General features: G+C 46.7%; 1 protein-coding gene across 1 annotated transcript in view; it reads left to right on the top strand.

The window, feature by feature from the left end:
- Window positions 1–1,748: 1,748 nt before the first annotated feature.
- The window catches only part of LOC119456303 (pyruvate dehydrogenase (acetyl-transferring) kinase, mitochondrial-like), a 50,917-nt gene continuing 31,818 nt past the window's right edge, over window positions 1,749–20,847 (top strand). The window contains exon 1 of the mRNA XM_037717997.2: window positions 1,749–2,162. Coding sequence (XP_037573925.2) covers window positions 2,060–2,162 — 103 coding nt within the window. The 5' untranslated portion in view covers window positions 1,749–2,059. The remainder of the gene's footprint in view (window positions 2,163–20,847) is intronic.

Here is a 20,847-nt window from a genome sequence, read left to right as displayed (position 1 = left end):
TTAGGTGTACGAATTTTGTGTTTTTCCCTTCGTCAGAACCCCAACAGAACTGGAGGACGCTTAAGCTTCGCCTTTAAGAGTGAAACACGATATAGCATTCAAAGATCCCTGACTGCTTATCAGACTTTTTTCTCGTATATTCAAATTACAATCCGACGCCACCATGTCTGTAGGTTGTAGTAAAATCGTACTTTGCGATTTTTCTGACGGATTTAACTTTGAGAAATTCCATTTTTATTAGCTAACCCCTTGCGCCACGCGGAGGGCCTGTGTGGTCGGGGTGTTTCGAGATGAAATTATCCGCCACGGATGCCGATGCTTGCGCCGATGCCGACCCCGATGCCGGATTTTCTGCGACACGGGGCCCTTATCGCGTTAAAAAAAGAAGCATTAATCGCGCACATTTTAAGTTGCGCTTTCATTCGCCAGCCTCAATTGTGTTAGCCCGTAAAAGACAGTGGCACTCACCCAGAGGTCACCTAAACGAAGCTCGAAGAAAACATATGCCATCACATGATAGTGTACCCTACATAACGCTGAACATTTCAAAATCTGAATTTGGGAATTTCCATACTGTTTGGAGAATACTGTTCCCTTTAATTTGGACCCTAGCTCGAGCTCCGATAACTTCACTTGACGGTATTAAAAAAAAAAAAAAAGAACAACAACGTTGAAGTGGGAAAAATTTAGCAGAGAATATGCCCATGACTCGAAGAAAGCGGTGTGGAACCGAATTAGGGGGGATGGACAGGCCATTCATGTCATGCGTAGGGTAGATAGATAACCAGTAGACCCTTAGAGTTACAGAATATCTGCCAAGGGAAGGGAAGCGCAGTCGAGGACGGCAGGAAACTAGGTGGGGTGATAAAATTAGGGTACTTGCTGGAAAAAGTTGGAATCAACTATAGCGCAATTGACAGGATTACGTAATTGGAGATCGCAGGGAGACCATCGTTCTGCAGTGGACATAAAAAAGAGGCTGCTGACGAATATGATGAAGATGTCCATTACGTGGGTTATGAAAACTTTATTCAGTATTTATTAATACATTTTGGTTTTCGTAGCAAAACGATCGATGCTCGGAGGGGGACGCGCGCCGTGCATGGGCACAACCGCTAGTTGACAAAGAAAAAAATACATATATGCAATTTAAATGCCCCGTTTTGACAGCAGCTAGGTGATATAACTACGTGTCTCTGAACCTTTCTTTATTTCCATTAATACTCATGTTAGCAGTGTTAGCTGGAGTACAACGTATGACTGTTGCACGCAAAGCTGTTTTACGCGCAATAAGCGATTCTCTTCCTTGACTGCGACTGGGCAAGAAAGCGACTGTGCGGGAAAAATTCTGTGGAGAGCTACCTGTGCACCCGCTGTAAGTTTAAGTCAATAGAATAGCACAAGATTGTTTTCTTTAGCTTTTACACGGGCCTAGATACCCGGTAAAGAAATTGCTGTCTGCTACGCTGAGCGACGCGCTCGCAGCGCCACTTTTAAACGTCCGCGTGTTGATATGTGCTGCCATCTGTCAACAATAATTGTAAGTTAAATGACAAATATTTGTTTATCGTTTTAGATTCTTGCAGAATCTTATGTCGTATCGGAAAATTTTGTTATTAAACACTTATTTTGTTGCATCAGTAATTCTAACAAAGCAATTTTTTTATATTTTTTAAATTTTGAGGTGGCGAGCGCCATCTTGAAGCTGGCTGCCTGGGCGATCAATCGCGGAAAGTCGAGCCCCTTTCGTCAGCTGCCGCGACGGACCAATCCCTAACTGCAAGCGTAGACACACCTCCTCTTTATTTGCTTACGCTCGTCGACGACAGCCTTGCAGTGACGTCGAGGCCACACGTGATACATTACATTTCACCCGCTAATCTTCCCCACTGCAGCCAAGTCAAGCAGCTGCAATGAGCTTCGAAATGCACTAGCGAGGTGGTCCCGACTCAGTGAGCATTTTTTGCCTGCCCACATCGCGCTGCCGGGCTGCGCTCCCCGAATGCAAGAAATTCGCCGTGGTGCTCTTCTCTGACGAACGTTTCCAACCTAGGCCAAGATGAGAATCACAACGCGGCTACTTAAGGACATCGGGAAGATGTTGGACAAATACTCGCGATTCCACCCGTCGCCGCTGTCCATCAAGCAGTTCATCGATTTCGGTAAGTATTCACTCGCTATTTAAGGCGATGCACGCCCCGGATGGAAAATTTTACAGCTCCTTTGCACGGGGGCTAGGTGATCTGGCTTCGCTGAGCAGCGCCGCTTCACGTCGGTGCTGTAGTAGGTAGTTTCATCGGTTTCCATGTCTTGTTTCATCTCTTCCTCACAAATGGACGGACGTTGTTGAGCATCAAGTAGCTGTGTTCGTGAACATACCACTATGATAGCACTGCCGTCTGCGTTCGTGAAGAGAGCAGTGAGGTAGCACTGGCGTGGTGTGTTGAACTGCTTACCATCGAGGCTGCAGTTCGCCTTGGACTTACATTCTGGCGAAATGCTTTTATTTTCTGTTAGGGCAATGGCAATAAGTGTTGCAATATCATAGCATCTTCAGCTGTGCCGGTGCGAGTGTTTGGTTGTAGCAGAACATGGGCTATGATTCTCGCGTTACGCCGACGATCGCTGGCCTCTTGTTTCCGCTGTCGTCGACGATTGCGGCTCGATCATATGTAGGGCACCTCAGAGGGTCGTTTGAACGGAGGCCACGGCAGCAGGCTGACGCAACGCGTCATGTAATCGTTCTGGTAAGGAAGCCTGCGTCGGCGAGATAAAGAAAACTAGCCACCATACCAACATTATGCGAGTGTCAGCTCATGCAGAAATCGCTCCGCGGTTTTTCCTCTTTGAATTCATTTTCCTCGCATCATTTCAGAGGATGAACTGCCAGTTTTGCTGGATAGTCGAAGCCTTTACTTTTCATAAACGCGCAGCACAACGATCTCATAGCAACGTCGCCATTATTTTGTTGTTATTCGATATAGCAATACCGTTGCATGGTTTGTAAACAAGTAGCTACTCCCAACTCCTGCACAATCACAGGCTTCGAAAACTGTTCATAATTATGACTCAAGGAAACACATGCAACTGCTGGAACACTTATGCGTGTTTCACGTTTCTTATATAATAGCGCGTTCTCATTTTTTGTATGCATTCTTGCTTGTCAACAGCAGCTTTCAACTCCCGTTTGCCAGGCTATAGTTTTAAAATAATAAAACCCTTATTCAAGTATGCGCGTTCGTTCACTGTTTAGATAAAATTGCTGGAAAGCTTTTCTCTTTTTTTTTTTAACTATTGGTACGTTGTTCTTTGATTGTCATTTATGATTGTCATGTGTTGTACGTATACAGTTTACAGTGAATGCCGAAACGTGTAGGCAATAGAAACTGTTACAACTGGACGTTTGATTTCCTTATGTTACCTTCCTACAACGAATGAATGTAAAGTACGTGCGCTACAGGGCCTTATGATCGCGAGTGCTTTCCGCATCTCGATGCTTTTCGCAGTTCTTACTCAACCTCCAGCCAACTCAGCTTACAGCGGCAACGAGCTTCAGAACAATTTCGTTAGTGGTTGAAGAAATAAAGATGCTTTAGACGAGAGCGATTTTGGTGCGGTAACACATACCTAAAAAAGTGGGCTTAGGGCACCTATACGATTTGTGAATACGTAGATCGTTACCAAATGATAGTTGCGTGCAGCATCAACAGCATCTTTGGACAACCGCTGTTAAGCTGGTACAGTGCGCGTGTTTGTTACAAATAAGCAGCGTCTCTAAGCATGATATCCCAATGATTTCTCGTGTAATACGCCCTCGCGGTGACGTGCGAGCGCCTTAATTACCATTGCAACTTGGTGCAACGTTGCAACGTTCAGTGTTGCAGACGATGGCTGGGACTGTGGAAGCAGCTTGTCGGCGGCGTAGCCATCCGGTTTTGACCGGTCTAGTTTTCCGTCGAGCGAACCGGCTGACAGTCACTTCCCGCGCAGCTGCCTGGCTTGTTCGAACGAGAGAACGCCTTGCAGTGTTTCACTTAGCAAACTTCGCGTGTGGCGTCTGAGCAAGTGCAGGTATTTTAGCTTATCTCTAGTGGAGCCCGTTGAGTGCCGTCTGTACTCAGCTGCCGCGCTTGAACATCGCAAAATGAGAGGTGTGTCCCTTCCACGATAACCAAAAAAAAAAAAAAAAAAATGCTAGCGAATCTCGGAAAGGTATGTCCATGTGGCATAGTGGGGGCGAAAATGAGGAGGAAAACAAAAAAAAAATTATCAAAAAGCTTGAGTACTGATTGCTGCGGAGTGACGTAACTTTCTCCTGCTGTTACGACTGTGACAGCTCGGATAGAAGGATACCTAAATAAGGAAAATTTCGCGCTCGATCAAGTCTTCTTTTGGAAGTCATGTCGCATCATCATGTATTGTCTTTGAGTGGACATCTTGAGAACATTCAGTGCATCTAAGTGCACCTCTGCTGTGTTAATTATTAATTATTCTGGCAGTGCTTTGTTGCCAGCAGTACTAGCCAACACCTAATCAAGGTTTCAGGCCATACTGCGGCATCATACTGACAGGACGATACGTATACTAACTATATGACATACTGCAAAGTGTGATGTCACGACGATGTGGTGGCGCTGGTCTCGCATTCCATGCGAGCAAAACAAAAGGAAAAGACTCTACTGGCGTAAACTTGAAGCCTCGGCAGACAAGATTCAAATAGTCTTGGTCGAGTTTTTGAAAGTTACTTTATAATGATTGTGGTTGAAAGCCGCGAACAGCGTTGAAGTGTCAACGTAGTCGTCTCTTTTTGCCTGTGCTATGTCCGTTTGTTTAGAAACAGATAGGTGCATACGTTGCCTATTCAAACGTAAAATATAGTGAAAGCGCCATTTGGTTGTGGGCAAATTTTTACTTTTTCAAAGAGGCGATGTTCTCGCCGTCATTGCAGTCGTCACGTTCATCGACCGGCCATATGAGCGTCTAACTTCCCGTATATTCAAAACGAGCCGCGTACCTTCGGAGGAACAGTGTGCGGAGGCGGCATGCGGGCGCGCGTGTGTGCGTTTACAAACAAACGGCGGCCTCCGAGCGGTGACCTTGAGCAAACCGGGTTGTCGTTACGGCCGTTGTGGCAACTTCCTGCTTGCTGCACATCCGTCGTGCTTCTAGGATCAACTGTGTGTCAAGAAGATGTCAATTTCTTTCTCGGCAGCCGAACAGCGAACACAATTACGCGCCGGTATCAAAAAAAAAAAACATAATAATAATAATATTAATAGAGAAAATAAACAAGGGTGTCAGCAATAGTAATAGAGTTCAAAAAAAAAAAAAAAGCTCGTTGAAATTTTTCCTGCTGTTGAATACGCTTTCTCTTGTTCTACCTGTCCGTTTCCCGATGCTTGCATCCGCACGTTTGCTGCCAGGTCCTGGTTCCAACGAACACGTTTGCTGTAATGCGCGAAATCACCTATGCGTGTTCAGCCTTCCACAGTACGCGGAGTAGTGGCAAACCGGATGTTCATTTCTGCATAGATACGAACCCATCTACATATACCGCGAACTACGTTTTGCAGGCATAAAGTGGTGTCAGCTGGTGCAAGACAAGGGTAATATCGCAGGGAAAGGCGTCCGTCCCACACTGAACATAAAATTGGCTGATGATGGCGATCCGCACACTATACGGTTTATCGAATACGCAGTACGTCTCAGAAATGTTCTTCTCGTTGCGTGACATGTGAATAACTTGTTCATTTTCATAACCAACATCACTAGGTTTCTCCTTGTGCAGCGGAGAGTTTAGATTTGTTGGTTTGTATTGATTGTTTTCGGCACTTCAGTCGTGTATGTACATCCAGCCTATCAATTGAGTTTTTGAGCTTGTCACGATGCTGAAGTACTCCGGCAAACACAGAGGGCAACCGACCCGGTGACCACTTAAGCGAAAAATCAGTGGTATATTGCGCCACATCTTTGCTGTGTTGGCAGTGTACTCCTCCGTTCGCTTGCAATATGTAGACTGCATACCTTGCGGCTGCCAGGACTTTGTTTTCAGGAAGCCTGGATGAGCTGTATGTCGCAAGGCCCTCTACAGCTCCACCGCCGTCATGAAATGATACATCAGTCTTATCTCAACGTACAGATGACGCCTTCATTATTCTGATAGTATGCTCGCCAAGACCTTGTTTCTGATATAGTGGGAACAAGAGGACGAAACATGCAGCCTTAGAGAAATGAAGCAGCCTTGTATCTTATTAATATACATTCAGGCAAAACGAACATTTGTTTGAGGTGTCGCCGTTGAAAAAGCTTCGGAATTATGCGCTGATATCGTGGAACAAACGGCGCGATCGGCGATCGCCTATCATTTCAATGTGCTACACTGCATTGTCAAGGACGACGTTGGGGAGAGGCGCGTATGAGCCTCGCCTGACAAGCCGCGGTTCCAGAAGTACACCAGAGTCGCGATATAGCGCAGCAGTTCGATTTCTCGTTGATGAGACATATGTTTCGCATATCTACATGTCTCCACTTAGTGACAGCGAGGAAAGGGAAGGGCGTCGCAGTATAGCTTCATTTGCGTTGTTAGTCTGTGGTGCAAAACTTCTGACTTAATTCTATGTTTTCCAATCGTTCTCCTAACTCGTGCCTGTTCAGAGCTGTCTGGTCACGTGGCATATGTTCATTTTTTTCTATTTATTATTTTTTTTTTGCAACAGTCGCGCGTCTCCTCCGTATAATTGCGAAATACGCTTTGGGCGCGTCTAGTGTTATTAATAAATATTTATAACCGGCCCACCATTCAACGTGCTCTATTTCCAATGCGGCGGCAACACTGCCTTGGTACATTCATGGCCACTCGTAACGCAATCTCGCCCTCCCTCTAGTATACCTGTCTGCAACTATCCTAGCATGTCTCAGCTCCTTCAACGCCTGCCCAGAGATAAGATTACCAGCCTGCGAGGCAAGGGACGAGCATCATCATCTCCCTATCATTTCTTTTGCATGCAGTAGTAGCTTGGCGCTGCGAAATTCTCGAGAGGTTCAGTTCTTTTATCGTGCTGTTTCAGCTCCGCATTTCAGCCCACGTTCACTGCTGCGTCAACAGCTCGAGTGCATGCTGTAATTGCATACGTCCATTCGCCATGGAGTTAACCGGCCGTGATTGTTCTTGTTGGATTTCTCGCTTGCATGCCGTGTAACTGAGAGGCGTTGGCTATATAACTAGCACGTGTTTTCTTGTTGTTGTTGTTGTTGTTTTCCCTGTATCGCTTACTCTGTGCGGTCAACCGTATAGACAATCAAGACGAGGCAATTCCGTTCAGAGTGAATAGGGAAAGAAGCATGTGGCAGCGGTGCTGTTAGGTTAGAGCTTTTTTTTTTTTTTTTTTTTTTTTTGTCGAATGGCACTTCCGGTACTGATTATTCCCTCCTATACTAAAATAATAAAAACAGCCACGAAGGCGTTGCGTCTGGGCGGAGGGCACACGGGGGGAACAAAGATAATACCTCCACAACATGCCGCCTGCTGCGAAACTGCACAGTTTTGCAGCATTTGGCATGTTGTGGTGGTTCGTATTCTCTCTGCGGCGAGCACATACAGCCTACCTTGCAGATACATTATTGCCGTGTCGTACGTCTAACAATACAAAACATATTTGGGTGGATAAACTGCAGAAGCTGAAAGCGGTTCGGTTTCTGTTGTGTGATCGGACGGTTTCTTCCGATTTCTCGAACAATTATTTAATTGCGTTAATTTGTTTAACCGGCTGAAACTGCAGTTTCATAACCGTTTTTCTTTGTTCTTTATGCGGTGAACGTGTAACTTACTAATTGAAGGCTGGTAGTTAAGCTTACAAAATTTATATACAGTCCAAACCTGTCGTCAAACCACGCCCAACCCGCACGTTCGCTCTAAAGCGATCTGAAAGTGGCCACTCGAACTTCAGCCGGTCTCACCTATTAGGCTCAAGTGCGCCCTTCAGGATTGCGACGCTTCACTACCTCAACGTGCCCTCTATCCAACCGGAGCGCTTATCGTTGTATAGAGTGAATAATCAGTATCGAGCGTCTCATGACTCTCATATCGTTTCGCACTGTGCATAGAAGAAAAGGAGCTTGCAGCGTGGGTTAGGTGACGTGAAGATATGCCGGGGCAAAAAAAAAAAAAAAAAAAAAAAACAGTATACCTAGTAGAGATCTCGACATTCGTTCTCAAACTTCTTTTTTAGGTCGCTGCATGATGGCAGCATTTTTTTTTTTTTTTTACTTCACACTACAAAAGCACTCGTGAAAGTGAACCGGTATCACCCGGTCGTGTCTCATAGACATTTCCAGACTGGCTGGAATGTCTGCTGATATATGATATCCGTCGCGGCTTGATCCATCATAGCTAAGGCTTCACTTCTTTCTCTCGTTGCCTTCACTCTCTCGCCGGCTTCTGTCTAGACCGCCGGCGCAGCAGTGTATAGGCGTACAATTAGAGGCTTTCCGGCTGGAAGCGGTTCAAAACGGTGCCATGCCGTCTGCCCGCGATAAGCGCCTCCAAACTGTGCTGCGCTTGCGTTTAGCGCTTGCGAAGGCTGTGCTGTCGCCTGACGCTGTCATGGTTAATCCTGCGCTTTGAAGTGTACGTTTAGAATGAGGAAACGGCTAAGCGTTTTCCGAGCCTGTCAGTACGACGCATTGTTGCTAGTGCGGCGCACATTTTTTGGCGAGTTATTGAGCTTCATGGTCTGCGGCTGGCGCATCTCAGTTCGCTGGAAGCCTTTTTTCTTTTTTTCCTTTTTTCCTTCCTTTGTGCGAAACTGGTTATGTTAACTAGCGCACATGAGATCTCACCGCTTGTGCAGGTTTTGTGTGGAGACGCTGTCTTGCATAGGGGCATGGTTAATTGGCCGTGTTCCACGCATATGAAATATGCCTGTAAAAGGAGTGCTGCGTGGGTTAAAAAGCCTCCTATATACACTATTAGATAGATGGTTCAAAGTGCTTGCGTACGCAGAACGTTCTTGCGCATGCGCAATTCAGACTCGTCAGTTTATTGCATGCGCAGGTTTGCGTGATACGGTATGTAACCTCAAGACGTCTATTGCGTCGAGGCAAGCACGATGTTTTTGAGGACATTTACGGAGCATGATGGAACATAGACTGTATAATGATAAAATAATAATAGTTATAATAATAATAATAGTAATAATGATAATGATAATAATAAAGAAGGCAGGGTCGCCACTCGTGAAGCGGTATATATGTTTAGTACAATCAACGTACTATCGACCAAGTAAGTTTACAGACCAAGGGATCTGACAAAAAGCTGAATATCTCCGCAGCCTCAAAACGCAGCCTGGTATTCCCATTTCCAGCCTCTACTGCAGTATATGCGAAAAACATTGTGATATACGGTTTTACTGGCTACTTTTAAAGGCCGCTCGGATATTTAGCGTTTTCTGAGATTCCGTGGTCCGTAAACGTTTTTGGTCGATAGTACGTATATTACGCAGTGAAAGCATGTCGTAAAACTATTTCGCTTGTCGTACATTATCGTACGCATAAGATTGACCTGTTAAAAGATTCCTTACTTTCTCAGCAATAAGTGTTTTGTTGAAGTTTCAAGCTGTGAATGAATGCTTACTGGGGTGTCGTCTGATCTGAGATAGAAGGAGAGCATTGCCAACGTTCAGTACAATGCAATGAAGAAACTTGGATACTTGAGAGCAGTACTTAAGAATTTTACAACAGAAATTAAACTCATTGCATGCGCAGCTTATATAGAGTCTCCCAGCTATCACGCAGCACGATTTAAAAAAAAAAAAAAAAAAGAGGAACGGTGTTACGCGAAGCAAACCTAGTGCGTATTGTTTCCAGTGCACTGGAGTAGCCGCCAGTAATTTTTTCGTTACTGAGATTTAATTAGCTAATTGTAATTAATTATCTAACTCGAGAAGTACTGAAGAAACTTGGATACTTGAGAGCAGTACTTAAGAATTTTACAACAGAAATTAAACTCATTGCATGCGCAGCTTATATAGAGTCTCCCAGCTATCACGCAGCACGATTTAAAAAAAAAAAAAAAGAGGAACGGTGTTACGCGAAGCAAACCTAGTGCGTATTGTTTCCAGTGCACTGGAGTAGCCGCCAGTAATTTTTTCGTTACTGAGATTTAATTAGCTAATTGTAATTAATTATCTAACTCGAGAAGTACTGTCCATCAATGAGAAAATTATAGAGCAGCATGAAAAACTCCCGGTACAGCTTTCTGTTGCTCAGTACGTGCTACATAAAAGTGTTTTTCCGAGCGTGAAAGAATCCCGCGAATACACGCAAAGTGCATCGAGCGACCAGTCGCGCGGCAATTTCACACTCCTTTCACACTCGGAAAAACACATTTATGTAGCACGTATTGAGCAACAAAAAGCTGTATCGAGTGTTTTTCATGTTGCTCTACAATTTTCTCATTGACAATTTGATAATTAGGACAGTACTTCTCGAATTAGATAATTACAATTAGCTAATTAAATATCAGTAACAAAAAAAGTACTGGCGGCTACTCCACTGTACTGGAAACAATACACAGTAGGTTTAAATTGTTTCGCGTAACGCCGTTCCTCTTTTTTTAAATCATGCTGCGTGATAGCTGGGACACCCTGTATATCCCCACATATCCCAATGCATCAATTTTGACACGTTTCATTTCGCACCTCCAAACTCTGATTTAAGCATGGGAAAGCTTACGCGAAGTTTGCAGTAATTTTTTTTTTACATGCTGGAGCAAGTTTTCACGTGTGGATAGTTAAGGAAATCAAGTACAAATTAGTTAATAAACTAAACATTCTTTACTTGAAATGGTTTCACTGCTTGTCGAACGAACCTACTCTCCGTGGCCAGAAATCAAAGTTGGACAAATTGTTTTCATTTTGCTGCATGTGTAGAGTGGCCGATGTCGGAATACGCGGCGGTAATCTTGGACCCATGTACGAAAGCCAATATCAGCAAAATGGAGATCGTCCAAAGGAAATTAGTAAAGTTTATAATTCAGTTCAAAGGCAACCCCCGCATCAAACTTAGAGAATTATAGAGGCCTGGCAGTATCGTGACAGATTAAATGTTTTCTACTTGATTTACCATGGTAAATTAGTGTTCACCGAGAACATTTACTTTAAATCTTCTCGGCCAAGAGGTCGAAGCTACGTGTTCACTTTTTTTTTTTTTTTTTTCTAGAGAACAAATCACAAACTGAAATGGCTTGCGTGCTCGAGAGGTTTAATTTCCGAGATTTCCTTCTTTTTTTAAGTGCGCTCGATACCTATGCGCTTATAAAATAGTTACTTGCGGTTAGGAATCCGTGCTGTGTTTGCACCAGTTTGTTAATTAGGCGTAACTCCCTGCAAAAACACTGCAGGAGCTGCGGCGCTAACCTCCGCACTCACGCGCACAACAGCAACGACAGTTCAGAGAGGATGTAGGGAGAATGTTAGAGAGGGAGTAGAGAGAGAGGAGGCAGGGAATGGGTGCAACCGGATCCTGTACCGACGCAGTCATGAAAGGGCGATTAACCTTACCTCTCAGCATTCGTGGCAGTTCACCTAACATGACACGAGAGAAAGAAAATGCGTCGTCAGAAAGCATTGCTCATCTGGGCTCTCTACAGTAAAGGAATGAGTGAATGAATGACACGCCTCTCTCCGTTCTATGTACTACGTGGACAAACACAGGTGGTGCAGGCAAGGTAACGTTTAACATCACACCACGACTGTCGTATGCCGTCAACATCGTCGCCAAATACCGTCAATGAACGCAAACAGCACAGAAAGCTTCGCTTACATCGGTTCCCACAGTGCGTGGGATCCGCTTTTCTCTCTCTCTCTCTCTCTCTCTCTGTATCTCGCTCTCGCACCCTTTATAGTTCTTGCAAAATATTTCGCTGAGTTGTGCTAAGCTGCGCAGTACAACATTTATCGTGCACCTGTTACTCTGTTTCCCACATATAAAACCGACTCTTGCCTAGGGCTTTGCACCGAGGTCGGCACTATGCACGGAAATATTATTTTCTCTCTGCTAACGCTGGCTTGGGGCGTTAACGGGACAATCAATGCTGCCCAGCTGGAACCGAGGGCGATCGTCGCGGTGCCGGAAGAGTCATCCGCCAATGTTTGTGTGCTCTCACTTGTCGGTGTTATCAGCGTGCCGCCTTGTCACCTGTCCGCATGGAAGGTCGCACGCGTCTGCAACGACGGCTGTCGCGCGATAACAGGCCGTCGGTCATCTCCGGTTCCGCTTATCTCTCCGCACACATGCACTGCAACGGCGGCGGAGGTCGAGCGAAACTGGGGCTCTCGCGCCTTGTTATGGTAACCGTTTATTTAAACCTGCACGTTCACGCTTTCTTGTGCCGCTAGGAAATCCAAATTACACGCAAAACGCTTATTTCGATCGCCGTTACTTTTGGAACCGACGAAAGATAACTGAAACGTAAAAACAACGACATTGTTACGTCACAAGCGTCTTAGCATGTGCTCATATATAAAGGCTTAGAGTAGTGTAGCATTATCTTATCACATTGTTTGAAGCGCTAGCCAGCAGGTGTTTCACAGCGGTGGAACTTGAACGACGGGTGTATACTGCCCTTTCAGCTAGGGAGAATTCCAGTTTATGAGAAAGTTTTGCCTTGACGCGCACCTGCTAGCGCTTTTGTTACTGCCACGAAGGCGCAGATGGGATGTCATAAAGCCGTTACACTCTTACAAATAAAAAAAAAAAATGTTACACCCTCAGGGGTGTTTCCTTGTCCCACCCTCTAGGGCTATAAAATTCCCTCCCTCTAGGGCTATAAAATTCGTTATTGCACATGACAGCGAGCTCTAGCTACACGTGTGATGTGAAAAGACAGTTGAAAACTAATATTTCTGATCGTATTGAGTGCATAGAAATATCTGACAAGAAAATTTCACAGCGACACCTTTGAAAGCCTATTTAATGCACTTTTTCTGTCGTCTGTCGCAGCTGTCATAATTTTTACTTGTGCACAAAAAGCTTGCAGACAAGAAAACTTCATTGGTACTCACCAACGATTCGATCTGACAACGATGGGACAACCAAACATCATTTATACCCCCATAAAAGGCGTAAAAATTCACTTGTGGTTTCCTAATTATTCATTGGCGTAAGCATATCAGCAGGGTGCGACCTTTTCACTAGAGTTCTTTCTCCTGTTTTTTCCATTTTATAGCCAGATGCAGCCTATTCGCTCAGCGCAATATCTTCATCGTATTTTATTCTCGTCGCACCGAAAGTGGGTACCTCTTTGGCGACTCGTGGATATCGCAATATCACTTTACTGTAGTGTAGCTTTGAGCCATAGACGTGCTAGCTTAAATGTGTATTTTGCGCAACAGCAGCACGGTTCCACGATACGTCTACGTCCTTCAGCTGTATTAGTGCAATTCTACGCGGTGCTGGACTTCTACGACGTACCGTAATTTTAACCGGAACTTGGTAGCCAGACTGAGTGAAACAGCTCTGCTTGGCCTCGGGATTTATGGATGAGTGTTCACACAGCTGTTAGCATGTGCTGGAATATCGTTAAGCAGTGGAGAGCGGCCGACACCTGCGCTTTCTTCGTGTTAAAAAGCCATTTGACAACTCGCCCAGTCAGTCGGTGCTAAGCATATTTGTCAGATACAATCGTGTGGTTGTTACCGTGTGCCGAACTAGCGGCTATACCATGAGCATGCGTGTATGTCACAACGGCGTCGCCTATAATTACAAATGTCGAGGCTGCAGAGCGGCGTCTTGGGTGTTGCTAACGGAAAGCAGTCAGTGATTCAGCGATATGAAGGAGCATGTGCAGCCGCTAGGAATGCGGCCCCTCCGCCCCTCATTGTTGTGGTATACTGCCAGAAACATTACTGCCTCTGCTTTGTTTTAACGTTTTCTTTTTCTTCTTCTTCTTCTTCTTCTTCTTCTTCTTCTTCTTCGTGGAGTGGAAGGAAATGCAGTTTCATAAACTCGTGCAATTGAAGTCAGCGAAAGTGATCCGGGGGTCACGAACAGGTGACCTCTGACTTACACCGTGGCACGAATGCGTTTCTGTTTTTCGAGTGACTTGCATCGCTTTCCCCCTTAAGTTGACCTCGTGTCGGACGGTCCCGTTGCCCCGTGCTAGCACCGACAGCTTTCATCCGCGTTCGTGCGAATGTGTGACGTTAGCGGAGCCTTCTCCATGCGCATGGCGTGTCCCGGTATGCGAGCCGCAGACAATTGCCTCAGTCGAGGAACAGAGGTCGGTAACTCTGCGCGCGCTCCCTTTGTAGTCGTTCACGCACGAGTGCGAGCGCGTTATTTCCTTGTGTCTGATTTCTATTATAGCTCATCGTCTACCGTGCATTGAATATGCGCTGTTCGCCTGGGTCACGTCCCGCAATATGTCATTGTATGTGGGTGCTGTATTCCATTACTCCGGCGATGCACTTTTAAATAACTACGTTCTTGTTTTTGTTTTTAGGGGCGAAGCTCCTTAGGGTGTGGGCCTGTCCCTCCTCTGTAGTAGTAGTCGTCGTCGTCGTAGTAGGTAGCCACGTCTACTTTTATGAGAAAAAAAAAATTCTGAAAGTTGTGTCCGTAGCGCGGAATCTAACCAGGGACCCCTCGCTTCCGAACGCGCGGCGCTAACCGCTACGCCACGAAGCGCACATGGACACACGCACCACGATGACAATAAATACCCAACATTAACGAAAGACTGCGCGTTTCTAACGCGTTTGTGCTAGCGCGTTACGGCCCGTGTAAGAAGCTGGTGTAAGACGCTGTGGCCTCTCCGCCTTACCCCCGTATTCATAAACGCTCCTCGACTTGAACTTGACTTGCCACCGCCTTGGGCAGCGCGTTCGAAACGCGTTGAAGGCGGTGGCAAGTCAAGTTCAAGTCGAGGAGCGTTTATGAATACGGGGGTTATACTCTCTCAGCAATCATGTGATGGCGTCGGCAAACGCGGTGCACGTTCCGGCATGTGTAAACGGCTGCGTAAGACGCTGTGGCCTCTCCCACTTACTAGAGAGTACTGCACGTTTCTAACGCGTTTGTGCTAGCGTGCCCTTAAGCGGGAGATGGTGCAATTATAATGAAGGGCGCTGTTATAAAATAGGAATGACGTCACATATGGCGCGTGTCATTGGTGGAAGTCAATCGTTCGATTTAGTGCGGCGAGACTGGGCGAATTACACGGAAGATTCACGGTTTACCGATGATTCCCTCCGCAGCTTCGCCCACTCATCATCATTCACCCCGTGGATATGCGTTTTTTTTTTTTTTTTTTTTTTAATCTTTGCCGACGAAGCGACTACGTAGAGTGCTCCTTCGGCGGCGTTATCACAAAGGCGCGGCAGACGGCGGCTTTCCACGAGGACTCCACATGCCGGGGTCCTGTTACTGTGGCGTCCGTGCACGACCGCACAACGCTGCTATGCTACGTATCCGGTGTATAGTGTGTCAGCAGGGCATCCAGCCAGCGCTTTTCTGCACGATAATTCGCCCTCACTTTTTCTTCTCCGCTTCTGCCCTGGGCGCAGTGTTTCCGACGAGGTACTATGTTCGGCAGTCAGGGCCATAATGGTCGAAATGGGAGAAGAAAAAAACCTGTTTGAGGACCATTGCGGTGTTTTTCTCAGATGAGGAAATATGTCAGTGATCGCTCATTATATGTCTGTCCGCCTGCTTCTTACGGCTGCTGCTTTGCTGTGTTCGCCCCTGGCACCGTAGGTTGGCCTCGATACAATTAATGCGGGTATCGCGCACTTCAAACTCGACTGTTCCCACATATATGTCCTTCGGCTAAGGTGGTAGCGGAAAGAGCAGGAGGCTTATAGTGTTTGGACAGTCCAGTGTGTCGATGCCACTGTGACGAAAGGATATCGCAGTAGAATGGCTGATTAGGGATGCTCAAAACTTTAAGTCCCAGCGAACTTCGCATGCCCTGAGGAAGTGAATCGCACTTACACCAACTTCCCTCGTGAGCTGTGTCACCTGTACGTGGCCAGAGTGCATATAATCGAGTACAAAATTACGTAATAAAGGACAGAAACCGCAGTACATAAAAAAAATAATGTAGGAATTTCTGTGTATCGATTACGACGTTGGTATATTGTATACAGACATGCGTGGTGATATGGACGACATAAAATTAAAATGTTAATTTGAGCTAGTTAGTAGATCGTATTCAAAGAAATTTACGGCGGAAACTAGACGAGGATATAGAACACAAATGACAGGGTGGTCGCCGTAAGTTTCTTTGAATAAAATCACACGAGCGCGTTTCAAAGTTGCGCTGAAATAATTTCCTGTTATCGTGCGAGTAGTACCAGGATCTTCCTCCTGCTAAAATTAGTTTACCTTGTTTGGTCAGGACGCAGGTTACAAAATTCTTTTAGGGACCGTGACGATATATACACGTGCATACTCGCCCACACGCACCGACGCACACACAGTGCGGCCCGGTGACGTGCTAGACACAAATCAGAGCGGGGTCTGTATTCCCTATGACAGCTTCTTATACGGCAGGCAAATCCTCCTCTCCCATGCGCTCGAAGCTCTCAAAACACGGCCCGCGTAACGCTCCTGGGTATTTGCAGCCGCTCTGCGAAGTTGAACTAAATATGGATGCTTTCGCCTTTGGCCGGAATATGCCACAGTGTGGCTCGCAGGGACGCGAATATACATTGCGTAAGTTGATGACAAAAGTCCCGTGGATCATAGGGGATATTTTTTTTTTTCTTCTTTGTCGCGGTCATTGCGTAACACTTGCAACTTTGAAATTTAGTGTTCGCGGCGATTGGTTTAAAACAAGCAAACGAAAAAGTCTGCCTCATACCAAGACCACGAAGCTTTTTTTTTTATTATTATTTATGCTTGAGTTCAGCGCACATGCGGCCCGATGCCCGGCGCGAGTTTGAGACCCCTGGCATAGACCTTTAACTATTTGCATTACATCGCTGGTGAACACATGCTTCGCGAGCGACACTCGGCCGTGCTAAAGCCCCGTGCTGCTCCGTTCAATCACAAAAGTATAGCGGTGACTTGTTCGCGTCTGCAGCGTATCGGTTTATCAGATTCATCCCTGCGTCCCTCTGCAGTGCTACTACTACTTGGAGTATCATCCGCGTGTCTAGCGCGGATGATACTGATGGCGGCGGCATTCGTAGCTTGTTTCCTGAGTTGTGTGTATACACATACAAGTCTCGTCGCGTATGTGGGAACACGCGGAAAAGCCTTGGTGAGCGCCGGCCGAGTGCCGTGTACGTTTATCCGCCTTGCCTCCCGTACCTCGTCACGTCGTTGATGGCAAGAGACGGCAGTGCCTTCTCGCAGGAAAGCTTTCGCTCACTGCCAGTTGCTATGCGTCTAGCGCTGCGCTTCCCCTTAACTGCTGGTCGTTCTCGAAATACCAGAACAAAGAAAAGGGGAAGAAATAAAAAAGAAAACGGGAAAGGAAATCTAAGAAGTGCGAATCAGTGGGCCTCTTCGATTATCCGTTCCTGACAGTCCCAGACTGCCCGAGGCGGTGCTTTCAGCCAATGAGTGTTGCGTATGCAGCGCCTCGAACAGTCTGGGACTGTCGGGGACGGATAATCGAAGAAGCCCACTAACGCCAGTAGCATGCAAGCGTTGTAAGATTGGCAGTGTATCGCGCATTGTTTTGTGTAATGAACACGTCCGAATTTTTCTCTCTGGCAAGTGTACAGTCGCGCCCGGCTTTCTAGCAGATGACTTCTGGTTGGTGGCGCTGGCACCTTTCTACACGCCTGTGGAGTTAGTTCACTGACGTTACTTCAGCCGGAACTTGCGGCTACAGTGCGCCAGCAAAGTGAGAGCTGCACATTGGGGTGTTCCTCTCAACAGTGGACCGTACTGAACATTCGAAGCTGTCCGCAAATGATCTGGGCATCACCTTCCGTCTGAAGTCTGGCATATGGACCTATATTGTCCTACCGCAGGTGCACAGGACTCTGTATGCACAGGCCTTTGTCCCTATAGTTGAAATGCGAGTGCCGTCCTTGAACTCGCTGTCTCGAAGCTTGCTGCCAGAGCTCCTCGGTGGCGCGTATGGCGGAAGCGCCAGAAGTCCGATGTTTATGCAGCCCTGAGGCAAAGCAACCGCGGATGTGTTTACTTGCAGCGTAATATGGTTTCCCGGAACGTGTTGACACGCAGTGATGCGTTGCGCACGTGAGTTCATCGTTCCATGTGTCTACTGCCGGCGATGAGAAGCCCCGGTCGGAAATGGGATCCGGGACGATCGGTCCCTCAGCTGCCGCATGCCCCGCTGATCAAGGCTTGCGATGCAGGCATCGGCACGTCGATCGCTAACAAATTATCTGTCGTATCTCTTAGCATCACCTCGTGCACAAATAACGTGGAAGACTGGCTCTTCTTTTAAACGCGGTTTCTTCTTTCGCGTTGAAAACCTTCTGGAGATATACAATTTGTGCTGCGTATGTATTGCTTGCACGGAGGCGTCGTCAAATGAGGTTTCAGCTTGGCTACGTTTTTTGACGGGAGCGCAGCGTGTAGCGGAAACACACTGCACTTAATACACGACGTTGTGCGAGAATTCCCCCCTCCCCCCCCCCCTTTTTTTTTTATGCGCTTCTTTTGCCTTGAATTATGGGGTTTGATGTCTCAAACCACCATCTGATTACGAGGCAAGCCGTAGTGGGGACTCCGGTTAATTTCGACACCTGGAGTTCTTTAACGTGCACCTAAATCTAAGTACACGGGTGTTTTCAGCATTTCGCCCCCATCGGCGCTTCTTTTGCCTACCTCCCCTGGGTGAAGCGTGGGTCGGTCGGTCGGCTTCTTGCCAAGAGCTCAGCAAGGATTCCACGCAAGCTGTCGCTCAATAAAAGAACACTTGTACGATGGTGGGATTTGAATGAACGTCCCCAGCCGCAAGCACTATCCCCAAGGCTTTGTACTTTTAAACATAGTTCCCAAGGCGCTTGTCATTTTTCGCTCGTGGAAGCTGCCGCTTTGAGACATCTGGAACCCTCACTTGCGCTAGTAAAGAGATCAGTTACGACAAGTTTAGCGCGAGTGTGGAACAAAACAATGATTGAGTTACACCCGTTCCCACAGTGCGCGGGATTTCCAAGCTATATTTTTTTCGGAGGAGATCTCTCCGAAGATTCTACACGAACTTGTCTATTTGCCTATATAGGCCAATGAGCCATCCTTGTAAATAAAGCTTGGTCATATGTCTGCAGTAGTCAAAACGACACATACTAACATAATGTTCATTTAGGCGCGAATTGTCGTTAAGTCCGTATTGGGGATCCCTTTTGCCGTGGTATCCCACGCCATGGAAATTTACTGTGACCCGCCATTTCTAGCTCCGCGACGCCAACTACGTATCTAATCTGCTACTGACACACTCCACCTCTCCTTGCAGGCGATATCAAGAGCAGCGACTGTTTTGTGCCCTGCTGTTCTTTCATTTCCCCTCGGCTCATTTTGTTGTTGTTAGCAGTAGTGCTGAGCAATGCATTTCAGACGTCGAGCTTCGGGCGGTTCATGCGTAACGTCTCAAGTGCGCCTGCAAACGCTCGTCGTGATTGACAGCTATACAATTTAAGGACGTTGTGGGCTAACGACGCAATTACCGTTCGTTTACTTTCCCATCCCCATTTCTTCTCTGCTTCCCTTACGAAGTGTCGTATTCTATTTTACTGAGTTATCGTTTCTGTGTGCGATTCCCAACCGCGTTGTCCCGAGTAACTTCCTTTTAGGAAAGGCACTGCTGCTATCGAGAAACTTCAAAAGCGGCAGCGCTAGCCACAGTGTTTTGTCCGCCTGCCTTCTCTCTTCTTCCTGTGTGTGGGCACAAGTCGTTTGCAGCACTGCCGAGGCGTGCACCGGGCGTAACTGATTATTGGCGGGATTAGAGACTTCTGTTTTTGCTTGGTACGTGATACGTTACAGCGATCTGCGATATATGTTCGGATTTTTGCTCATGCACGTCGTGTAATGCGAATTATTGTGGCGGTGAGCAGCCGACCGCGGCGAGGATGGACACATCTCGAGGGGCACATGCGGCCTTCCTGTTCCATCCACAGACTTGCGAGATGGAGTATGTGCCGTTCTTAAGATGATATACCAACTAGGCCGCCAATCTACTTTGCCATTGCGTTGAATTCCTTAGCCCGTAGCAGCACACAGTTGTGAGCAAAATCAAACGTTAAACTGCACAGTGGGCTATGATGGACGCCGCGAAGTGGAGGGGGTGCGGCTTAATTTTGACCACCTGCGGTCTTTAATGTGCACCCGTGGTGCACGGTACACGAGCGTTGTTTTTGCATTCCGCCTCCATCGGAACTGCAGGGGTCGGACCCGCGACCTCGTGCTCACCAGAGCAACGCCATATTCTCTTACACCGCTTGACAACTGCCTAAGCTAAGGAATTCAAGTTAATATTTAGCAGTAAGGAGATATATATATATATATATATATATATATATATATATATATATATATATATAACGGTGCACAGATGGTACGTGCATGGAAGGAGAGAAAGACGAAGATTAAAGGCAGTGTTCGGGTGACCATGTTATTCTACGTCCGCAACCTCCTGCTCGCGTCACACAAGTTGACAGGATGAAGACCTAATTACGGCGTCACGCCTAATTACGGCGTCCATAGGGGGCATTGTGGCCCCGCTCCATACCGAAACATCGTTGACATCGCGCGGGCTATGCGTCCTATGCTATCGAGGAGGCTATGCCCGCACCCATGCCGTGAGCTGTCAACGAACCCCCGACGCGGCGTGCAAGGCAGTAATGGAAAAGTCGAAGGAAGCAA

The sequence above is a fragment of the Dermacentor silvarum genome, chromosome 6, assembly GCF_013339745.2.
Source record: "Dermacentor silvarum isolate Dsil-2018 chromosome 6, BIME_Dsil_1.4, whole genome shotgun sequence".
In the NCBI taxonomy this organism is placed as follows: Eukaryota; Metazoa; Arthropoda; class Arachnida; order Ixodida; family Ixodidae; genus Dermacentor; species Dermacentor silvarum.
The sequence above is the reverse complement of the archived record's forward strand: the minus strand, read 5'-3'. Positions and strand labels throughout refer to the sequence as shown.